The following is a 12,297-nucleotide window of genomic DNA, read 5'->3' on the forward strand; positions in this document are numbered from 1 at the left end:
TTAAAGTAGCTTACTTACATAATATTACTTACTTATATTTATATAAATAAATAAATACAAATCAAACGAGCCTAAACTCGATGGAATCGTTTAATCCCGGAGTTGCTATGGGGCCACTGGCATTCCAGCTCTATCATCAGATCGACTCCATGTCATCACAATATTGCATTGTCATCCGAATTAGATACATGTATATGTCATAGTCAAAGGTCGATACGCAGTCTCTTCGCGGAATGACTGGGCTATCCTAGGTTTGACCAAGGCCTTCAGGCAAACCCCGAAGTGAATTCTTATTTCGGCCTTTGACTAAGTCAAACCTAGAAGTGCCTAAAATGTTCAGACAAACGTCGAAACTAAAATAATCTGTTTCGGGCTTTGCCTAGTCAATCCTAGAAACGACTGGCAGACTCGGTCAAAAGTAGACGGCAAATAGAAAACCGGCCAAGTGCGAGTCGGATACGCTCACGAAGGGTTCCGTGAGACTTTGTTGTTGTATGGGAGCCCCCCATAAATATTAATTTTATTTTAATTTTATGATTTATTTTTAAAACAGATATGCAACTAAATATTATGTGAATATTTCAAGGGTTCAGCTGTTTACGTTTTAATATCGAGTAGAAAACTGCAACAAGTCACGTTTGCTGTATGGGAGCCCTTCTTAAATATTGAAGTATTTTATTGAATTAAGTATTTATTTATTTTCATGAGATACGGGCCTGGTGACAGACAACATTTAGCGAAGTCATAATAATAGGGTCTAAACTCTTTATATCCTTTTAGGTAACAGATCCCTAAAAATTAGTAATTATTAATTAATCAAGATCGATCTAGAGACACTGACAAACAACCTCAGTATTGTATAAGTTTAGTTACTCGTACCTTCACCTAAAGAGAGCTGCGCGTGCGCGTGAAAACCGACTGTCGTAACGCCTATGCAATAAGTTCGAGATCAGAATTAATTATAGTTTAGTTTAAAGTCTTAATTGAGGTTTGACTAGTCAAACCCCGATTTCATTAAATTGCGTTTCGACCTTTGCCTGACCAAATTAGTTACTCCTAGATTTGACTAACATTCTATAGTCAAAGGCCGAAATGTTTGGGCTTTGACTAAGTCTTCTAGTCAGACCTGAGGATTGACTAGTCAAACCTAGGAGTGCCGGAACTTCGAGGTTTGACTATAACATATATATGTTACGGTCAAAGTGATAAATATGAAAATTATGAATAATCGCCGTTTATTATGAATAATTACCACATGATTTGGTAAATGTGATTAATATGAGGTCATTTATGTGTGTATAAAACTAAATAGGCGGCTTAGGGGTGGCCCAAGGGCCACCCCCGCCGCACCTTAACCTATTTTTCACTTTAAATCAAAACATTATGTTATAGGCATCATGGAAAAGTAATATTATGCAAGAAACACTCCAAACTCATTATGCCAAATATATTAATATATGATATCAAAACGTTGAAAAGTTTGGCTGTACACAAGCACATACACAAGATGTTGTTCTCTTTTATGAAATTTGTTAGTACTAAGCTTGAATTATTAAATAATCACTGTTAAATGTGATTCATTTATCACTTTTACCGCGACTGTCGGTAATTATTCATAATAACCGGTTATTATTAATAATTTTCAATTTATCACATTAACCGTAACATATACAAAATTTTAACTCAATCAGTTGTTGAAGGATTTCTAATAAAAAGACGAGATTGTCATTTTCAGTTTATTCTTCATAAGTGACACAAAGAGAATGACAATAGACAAAAGAAGAAACATTTGCTTTTTTAAACCATAGACAATACTACTATGTGTTCCAATACCTACAGTTGTCGTCAGGAAGTTGGTCTAACAAATTCAGCTTGCAAGATTCCACCCGAAGTTACCTACATTACATGTTCAAATTTCAAGAACGGCTGAACCGACAAAAACATTAGAAAATTTACGAAAAAATAAAAAAATAAATATCCCGTACAAAATGTTCATGGATTGTGTTATTTTTATTAAATTACGCCTGAGTTAAATGACACCGATATCAAGGTTCATCAATTCAAGTTTAAAATAATAGGCAGTAATGTCATGAAAAAAGAGCTTCTATTCTGTATCTACCTATGCCCGTGTAATTTTGATCGGTGTCAAATCGAAGTTTTCGTGCGGGGTGCGCGGGTGTTTCGCGCGGCGTGAAGGTCAAACGCCCAAGGTCATTGAGGACTCTAATCGCCTTAAACCCATTTGCGATGTCCCCATATTCCTCAGAAATAGGCATGTTTATGTAAAGCGATTTCATAGCATTAAGTGCAACTTAATTTGAGAGGTGCTATTTTGGTTGTTACTTTGTGCACTATACGATGCACAGTTGGCTGTTCGATGTGGAAGATATCACTTACGGCCGAATACTGAAACACTACTCAAATCCTTCACTCAGCTGACGGGCTCCTAAAAGACAATGCCGGAAATTGGCGTCTTTTTTTTTTCGCGCGGCCATCGACCAAACCTTGTTTTTTGATTACAAAATAGTGTAATAAACCAAACTTAGTATGACATGTATACCTCTAAACTCAGTCTGAACTGAGTTACGAGCATCAGAAGTTTGATGATTTTCATACTAGATTTGCTGTTTGGGCGCAAGTTTTGTAAGAAATTGCAACAAAATAATGACATTGTATGTGTAAACAAACAATACCATCCATTAAAGGCTCCAGACATCAGTATGCAGCAGAATCAGCGCAATAAAAAATAGCGCAATATTTTGTTGCAATTTCTTACAAAGCTTGCGCGCAAAAAGCAAATCTAGTATGAAAATAATTAAACTTCTAATGCTCGTAACTCAGTTCAGACTGAGTTTAGAGGTATACATGCCATAGTATGTTTGGTTTATTACACTATTTTGTAATCAAAAAACAAAGTTTGGTCGATGGCCGCGCGAAAAAAAAAAGACGCCACCTTCCATACAAAATCTGGCATTGCCATTTAAGTACCCCTTAATTTTAAATGGTATTCTCAAACGCCACTCAACGGATTTGAAGCCGTGATCAGCTAAGCAGCTCTCAAATGTTTACATAATGGCAACATTTACCAAAAAAAGTATGTTTTCATTTACACAAATGATAACTTTACGTTTTTTATCCATTACACGCAGCATCGTTTGGTTATGTATTGTCTTTTATGGAAATATACTCAATCAACTTAACATAGAACAGTTTATTTTTAGTTTCTATTATAGCTATATAAATCTCGTTTTATCATATAAAAAAATTATTGCTTGCATTTTTATTTAGGATTAAAAAAATAATTTTAAAGGTGATACTTTTTATTGTTGAAATCTATTAAGTGGCGATCGTGGACCGAAACGTAACCACAATTGACATTTATCATTGTTGACAGAGCATCAAATTGACAAATCAACAACTCTTGGAAATGCTGCTACTTATGCGATGTCCCCTTATTCCTCAGAAATAGGCATGTTTATGTATTGCGGTTTCATAGCAGCTATTTTGGTTGTTACTTCGTGCACTATACGATGCACAGTTGGTTGTTAGATGTGGAAGATATCACCTAGTACACGTTCATAACTTCCCGTTGCGTAGAACAGTAGGGTTATAATCATGGACCTATAAAAAAAGTCGGACGGATTCTTATCAACAAAATACTGTGACATTAGGATATACCAGCTCGCCTGTACGTACAGGCCGGCACGCACACATTCATACCCTGATACACCACTTCGAGTGCAAACTTCACACAGTTGACACATTTACGCGGCGAAAAAAAAACACAAATACGACATGTCTTGCGTGGTGAAATTGTGTAAAAACCGTTCTGATCGAACGAACAAAAATCAAGGAATCACATTTCACAGGTAAACTAATAATCTAATCACTTATTTCCCCGATTTTATAAACATTAAAATATTAAAATCAAACGTCAATCACCCGACAAAATAATACGTCAAAGGCCAGTGTTCTCAGTTATTTACGTGGGAAAATTACCCGAAAAGTGGGAAATCTATAATTTTAAGACTTTTTAGGTGTTTATTACGCATACTATTGAAATAAAATAATTTATCATAATAACTGTGTTTTAATGGGATATATTTTCGTAGGCAGATTTGATCCTTCCCTAGGGCGTAGAACTGCGAAATTCAAATTTTCTTATATAAGGTGTTATTTTTTGTACTGATCATACTTTACCAACGCATCTAATAAAATCATACAAATACAACCCAAGTGTTTTAAAAAAAAAATTCAGGCTAGTTTTTGTTTTTACTTTTCCTAACAAAAAAAAGATATTATTTTTACAACCATCCTGTCTTCACTCACTGCCTCTCTCTCTTTCTTTACTCATTTCATTCATACGAGTACGAACAATGGCCGCGCGCATTCATTCAACGTTCACACACATAAAGGTTAGATTACACTAAACCTACGTTACCAAAAATTATCACTCGTGAGTATGTACGATGTTACGTCATGTTAATAGGTACTACGCGCTGGGAGAAACAAAATCTAGCTACATAAGTAGGTAAATAAGTGTATTTTCATTAGTGTAATAGCGGGGGACTTTTCCAACGAACCGAGGCGAATCATCCGCGTTAAACTAGAAATTTAGAAAAGGATAGAAATTGGAATTCAATATCTACGGTTTCGTAATGCCTACGCAATTTATTTAGAGACGTAATAAAAAATTGATAGGTAGGTACATACCTATCACTACTTCGCTTCGCGTCAGTGGAAATGCACCCTAATATTGAATATGATTATGTGTTGTAAATAAAACTCACTGATCAATTTTCCTGGTTTTAATTCCTAAATTATGATTTGCCATCACACTTTAGATTCATTGATTTTACTTATTCACACATTTACCTATTTTGAATGTTGTTATTTAAAGTTCCTAGGTTATTATTACACTAATCACAATACATTTTGAACGTCAAGCCTTTGTTGAATGTTCACGTAAACACTGTCTTGCACTGTCTAATCTAGCCACGATCGAATTGAGGTAATGCTTTCGGGCTGCACACTTGCTTGCTGTTCACTAGACACCACGTCGGATGTTGTATTCACAATTCGCGCACTAACTTTTTTACGGAAAAAGTCCCTTTCGCGTAAACAAGCACTCATCTGTCCAAATCACACTGTAGGTATGTACCTAGGTAGACTTCCGCAATAACCATCGATAGAACTAGGTCGCGGTCGTGGCCCTTTGGCAACAACTCCTTGATAAGGCATTCCGTATTTTTACGCAAAAGCCGCCGTCTGCGGCGCTCGCATCTGGGTACCGCCAGCACTGTGCCGGTGATTGAAATTGAAATCCAGAACTTCGTCCTCGAAGCGCACGGAATCTCGTCAAGTCAGGATACGGCTGCGCTCCCTGAAGCGCTGCGCGGCTCCAAACAAGCAATGAAGGTTTTCGACTCGTCAATGTTTCTCGTCGGCCAGTTAGTGTGCCCGAAACATAATTTCACCTGCGTTTTGTTATTGATCAAGCGCGGCATTGTAATAAATCACACATACACTGCAATACGTTTGGGCGCATTGGACGGACTGGGACGATTATTTATGTTGTTGCGCTCCCGCATGCCGATCGGCGGCTCGGCGCGGGCTGTGGGCGCGGAGCGACTGGCATGGCAGCAGCGAGCGATATCAATATGGCCGACTCACGCGGCGCGGCACGTGGCAGGTCGTTGCCCTCGGCCGGCTACTACGATAGTGCGTACAAACGAATACTCACCGCGCTCAAAGGATGATTTATTTTTTATTTTTTTCGAAACATTCTTTGTCGTTTTACTCGAAAACTAGCCTGAATTTTTTTTTAAAAACACTTGGGTTGTATTTGTATGATTTTATTAGATGCGTTGGTAAAGTATGATCAGTACAAAAAATAACACCTTATATTTTTGCAAGTCAGTGTCAGGTTGTATGTTAAAATCTATCAGAGATAATAATATTGATGATACATAAGATTATGATTACGTAGGTACACAAGATTGATCATTTGTAACTGCGTGAATCGTACCTGACACTGACTTGCAAACAAAGTAAGAAAATTTGAAAATTTCGCGTCTACCTCAACGTATTCATCTTTCATCCTTTTCAAATGGCACGATATAATTTCGTCTACATTTCCAAGTAACATATCTGCCCATCTATGTTTTTCTTAAGATAAATGGGTAAAATGTTTTGGCTAACATGGCATCCCTAAATTCACTCACACAATAGACAAACGCCAAAATTTTGCGTCACAGTTTTGTTGTAGCGCGAGTTCCGTCCGCCTTTTTTTATAGGTCCATGGTTATAATAAGTATTTGGTCCACTGGTTGTATGGCGTTAGGTGAGGGGTTTCAAAGAGCTTCCAAATTATGAATCCAGAAACAACACCGTTTCTTTAGAGACGCGGAACCTCGCTCGGAATTGCATGTCATTATAATAATATTTTTCAATAGCGTTCAACCTTATTGCGTTCCTGCGATTAGATCTAGGTATTTCCTCGAGGCTCGAAAGAAATGATAACGATGACACACATTATTTACCACTATTTAGGTCGATTTAGGTATAAGAATAGGATTTAAGATACCGCACAAGCACTCTCAAATTTAACAGCTGCTTAAGACGATTTGACAGTTGTTTGAGTAATGCTTAGCGTTGAATGGCGTTTCAGTATGCGAAAATTCATTTGAGTGGCGTTTAAGTGCAACTTAATTTGAGAGGTGCTTAAAAATTGAGAGCTGCTCAGATATTGTTTTGAGTATGCGAAATGTAAGTTTAGGAGCTGCTTAACTATTTGAGAAGCCGTCAAATATTTAAATGGCGTTTCAGTATTCGGCCGAAAGTCTGACAAAAGTTGTAAAATTATGACATAATTTTCAATTACTCACACGATGATTAAGATGGGACAAAGAAAGTGTTATCATAAAATTATTGCAATCAGACCACGTGCAAAGGTCAACATTTGACACTGCCATAATTAATTTTATTGATTACATCAAAATATAATGATCTGACAATTAAATTGAAATATTGTCTGTGCAATGATCTAGAATAGATCGATGCGGGATATATTGTCTTGTAGATGTTCTAGATACGCCACATCAACTACAATTTATAACATTGTTAAAAACTAACTGTAATAATCTGTAAATATTAGCTCTAATTGTTCTAAGCTAAGTACAATCAACAGCCCATCAGACCATACATTTCTGTTGCAAAAGAACACCTATTACTATGATATTAAGTGCCAGTGTTTAGAATCATGTGCTGTGGTCTGTCATTGAATCAAATTACACTAATTGGATTAAGCTTCTAATTAATTTACTTTGAAAGATCATCTAAATAGATTAATAAAAATATAATGCTCTTAACACTTTCCGCGACAGTGAACTGCTATAGCAGTAATAACAATTAAACTTCTATAGTGTCTGGGTTTCTGACCGGGAAAGTGTTAATTGAAGACCACACAAGACAAGCAGTGACAGGGACAGTCTTGTCGGTGGAAAGCGATATCTTCCAGTCGTTCCACAGAAAGTTATAAAAATAAAATGAATAGAGAAGACTGTAACCTTGTGGAAGACACAAAAACTGTTAATTTAAATTTTAATTAGTTTTAATCTAACGTCTAGCTGTTTAATTGTATTATAGGAGTATCTGAAGTGGCTTGGAAAACTGAAGGCATATTTCAAAATCACTTGCAGCTTTCTCTAAGCTAAAATAACTCTTCATCCATTTTCTCCAAAAAAAGGAAACAAAATTCGCTATCAATAATCATAATAACAATTAAAATTATGTAATTTGAAAATTAAGGATGTAATTAACTATCTTTAGTCATTAACAGCAACAAGTCATTAGGAAATTAATTTTCGCACCCCACATTTTATACTTTCACAACAAAAACAACTCCTTAGTGATGTATGTATACCCATTAAGTGCAATTTGACCTACCACATTCAACCACTGTATCATAATATCCAAGAATACAACTTTTTTTTCCAACTTGCACCAAAAGTTCAAAACAATAAGGCACGATTTCCACTAACGCATCGATCACGCGATGCGGAAAAACGACCGTACGCGATCGAACTTAACCAAAGACTAAACTAACGCAGATGTCCTTGTGCGCCTTTTCATTTTTGTTGTCGCAAGCAGCAAGGAAATTACGCAAAATCTATCGCGAATGTTTACAAGCTAGGTCAATGACGTATCTAATAAAATCTTGGTCATGTCTAGATAAGCAATTTGCTGATTGAGTGCTCTGCCAGAGTAAGCAATCTTTGTTGCTACCTAATACAGAGAATACGGCAAACAAATATCTGTCGTCAACATCTACGTAACAGTTTTTACCTGAATTAGTTTCTGTTTGTTTAATCAGACCTATCTGAAAGGCCAAAACTGCAACACTCAGCGAAAGTGGTTGTTATTTGCACTATTTTGTATTGTTCTTTTTCTTTTATCCAAATAAAAGAGTGATAACAGAATCAGACCAGATTTTAGCCCTCTTCAGACATGGCGAAATTCCTATAAATTCTAAAGAAGAAAGAAATGAATGATTTTGTTGTTATTCGTTCGTTCGTTCGTTTCAGCCGAAAGACGTCCACAGCTGGACAAAGGCCTCCCCCAAGGATTTCCACAAAGACCGGTCCTGCGCCGCTCGCATCCAGGCACCTCCCGCGACCCTCACCAGATCGTCGGTCTACCTAGTGGTTGTTATTACTAAACAAAAAAAAATTTTTTTTATACCAATACACCTAATTAGTTTTTAATTCACCCAGCAATAAATAGGCCTTGCATTGAGATAACGTAACATCGGCATGTGATAAGGAAGCATACATTGATCACTTTCCAAGACCGAATGCTTGTGGAAGGTCATTATTTTTAGAGGACTACTTAGATATTATTGTCTAAAGTTGACGTTTGGTTTCCTACTTCAGAGAGCACTAACGGTCAGATTATACCATGCCAGACTTTCATACATAAACCAAGGGTTGTCTGTCACTGAAAGGTTCCAATGTTGTCGCGTGAAAATAAATTAAAATGCTGCTATAAAGCTGTGTGTTGTGTTTATCTGTAGCTATCTCAGTCTAGCATGTCATTTTTGGGACACCCTGTATCATCAAATGGCATTACATCGAATGACGTAACCGCCACCCTTCCGATATGGGTCAGCAACATTACGGCGAATGCATGTCGTGAAATCGAATCGTCATTTACGAAGAACGGATCATTAACGACCATTTTCTCAAAACTGCTTGATCGATTAACTTACGCCTGTATTTTCAAACATTACAATGAGGTCTCAGAGTGCTTGTTGAGCGCACAGGGTCACTATCACAGAGCTCTATTTAACGCTGTGCGTTCGATTTTCTGCTTCACTTAAGCAAGTATCGTTTTGTGAATACGGGCGTTAGTTACAAAGACATAAAAATATTGGTAAACAATAAATTTTATCGCTTACATCACATTTTTAACGTTTAATAAAGCAATAATTGTCTGCACACAAGCATTTGTGCACTCTTGGCCAGTTAGCTATAGATCAATAAATAATTATAAAATAAATTATTTCTTTTGGACATCGTTTTAGTTATAATTAATGTGTAAAGCACAGAATGTGCCAGAATCATCATGTACGTATGATTGATGGTATTTTTTATTTTATTTTTTGTTTAGCCTGTCTATTTAATTAGAACTCAACACTCTGTACCTCTAGGAATCTTCTAATTATTTAAATGTATAACTATTTAATAAAATAGATTCCGCAGAGTGGGCCTGGTGACCTGTAATACAGATTTTCTTAAAATCTACAATAGGCACCAGCTCTCACAATGCAATCTATAGTTTAACAGATATATTATAAGAAATGTTTTTCATAATTTATGTTGTGAGAGAAATAAATAAATAAATTATTAAAATTATTGATATAATAAATTAACATTACGATAGAAATATATCATTACTGTTCTTGTGTTAAGCAGAATAAAAACATGCCTTAATCCGCTTGTAACGTAACAATAACTCATTCATGTAGTGACTGAACGTTATTCTTTGCAGACAAAGGGAACTTAAGACACACAAGATCAAATAAAGTTTAATGTCACAAATCCATTGTTTCTTTTTTACAATGTGCAGTGAACATTTCAATCAAAGAAAGTTACCACAATCGTTTTTTTTTTATAAAATATTTCATTTAAAAAAATATTAACAAAAATAATGCAAAAATACATGAATAAGTTACTGACACGGAAATATGCTTTTGTGTGAAATACTGAGTCATAAAGTCAGAGTTCAACGACTCATACTGATAGGTCAATGTCCCATAACAAATGTACTGAAAATATTATATTTTGTTTGAAATTGGTTTGTACTAGTTGTCGAATGAGTTTACTTAACATAAAATTAATATTTGTTTCAATTATTTCCTTAACTGAAAAAAGTCTATAGCTGTACAAAGGCCAATTAATGATTGTTTTGAAACAATTAACATTCAGTGATAAGAACACTCTATTCATTCTAATTAATGTACCATAATGAGTGCATTATCCATTAGCCTTGGTAGCTAATCCTTATCTATTAAAATTATTTAAATACTTCTCATATAAAAATTCGCAATAGTGATATCAATTGCTAAATTCAATCAATGTTACAATAACTATTAACTCAGTAGAAGTAGTTGTTGCAGGCCGCCACCAATCGGCCATTGTGGAAATCATTGGGGGAGGCCTATGTTCAGCAGTGGACGTCCTATGGCTGAAATGATGATGATGAAGCAGTAGTTATCACAGAAGATAACTCTTTGCTGATGAAAACCGTCAAAATAATCTTATTTGCAGAAATAATTCCAATAAGATACAATAAGAATAGACTTCTTTTTTTAAATATCAAAACCACTATCCATTTGATGATATAGATCTTATGGCAAATGAACTTTATTCTTTCTATTTCTCTAAATCATGATGTTAAGGTAAAGGCATTGTACCTATATTGTACGATTTTTAAGAATAAATAACAACAATTATGTTTTTAAAGTCAAATTCGACTTTTAGATATTAGGTAACGTTGTTTCAGTAATTAAAGTCGTAAAACAATACCTACATTACGGAATCGGGAATTCCATTCAAGGGTATTGATTTCTATTATTGTATCAATGTGACTTCCGGCTAAATAAAGCTGAAATAATGTGTTGTGTGTTGGTGGTACATTATGTTTTACATTAAACTTCGAAAAACGTAGTTTAAATACACGAAAATGTAACAAACATGATGTGAAAAAATCAATACGCACCTGGTTTTCTTGAAAACTGTTGGACCACTCCGATGTCCAAGTCTTGACCGCAAACATGTCGGATTTATCATTTATATTATTCAATAAACCTACGACGTCCATTTTTGGCGTTAATTAATACATAGCAATACAATTTTGCTCAAAATTTCGCGTTTTCCGAACCAACAATGGGTCAGCTGTTTGGCAGTTTTGATTGATCTGGGAGAATTTTTTTTAGAACAATACAACTGTCAAAAATCAATGCAGATAAAAAATACTTCCACCTCAAATGCATTGAAAGCGGCATCTATTATTTAATTTGAGAATGCACAATGAACGAATGGAATGGAGGGAAAGCAGCCCCCACAGAGCCAAGTAATGGCCATGAAGCTACAGATAAAAATGGAGGGCAGAGTTTGGAACAAATCTTGAGTCAAATACCTACTTATATCTATCTCGCTCTCTGCGGCCCTACCTCTCTTTTTAGTGTGAACTGTAGTATTGCTATCTTCTGATTTAAATCTCCTTGTAAATTCTTCGAAATAGCCAATACACTAACCAAATCAGAAGTTAAACAAATAAATAATTAATATTTGAAACTAAGATTACCTAGTTAAATAAAAAATCACAAAATTGTCGGCCATTTAGGCTTAATGTGTTGGCGAATCAGGGAATTACAATCCCAATTCCTGGGTAATCGGTACCATGTGGCAACATCGGCCCAATCCGGCCCATCATGGCGGTTGTTTACTATTTTGTTTATTAAGCAGTTAATTTCGTTTGAGATTGTTTACAGGAAATAATCATTGTTTTATCACAAGAATTGGTGCAAAATTTTGTAGTGCGTGGTTGCGGTAGTACGTGCTGTCCTGGAAGTGACATAAGATTCCACGCGTAAGTGTTTATTTCGTGATTTCCGACATTGGATCATTGTAAACATTTTTCACATTTTTTACAGTAATTTCTTCCTAAAACGTTTTACCAGTAACTACACTTATCATTTTTAATGAAACCTATGTCAAGAAATAAAGATTTTAC

At 35.4% G+C, this 12,297-nt stretch overlaps 1 protein-coding gene across 1 annotated transcript in view; it reads right to left on the reverse strand.

The window, feature by feature from the left end:
* The window catches only part of LOC135080069 (neuropathy target esterase sws), a 65,060-nt gene extending 53,585 nt beyond the window's left edge, over positions 1–11,475 (reverse strand). Inside the window, exon 1 of the mRNA XM_063974748.1 lies at positions 11,281–11,475. Coding sequence (XP_063830818.1) covers positions 11,281–11,382 — 102 coding nt within the window. The 5' untranslated portion in view covers positions 11,383–11,475. The remainder of the gene's footprint in view (positions 1–11,280) is intronic.
* Positions 11,476–12,297: the final 822 nt, after the last annotated feature.

This window comes from Ostrinia nubilalis, chromosome 2, assembly GCF_963855985.1.
Source record: "Ostrinia nubilalis chromosome 2, ilOstNubi1.1, whole genome shotgun sequence".
Classification (NCBI taxonomy): Eukaryota; Metazoa; Arthropoda; class Insecta; order Lepidoptera; family Crambidae; genus Ostrinia; species Ostrinia nubilalis.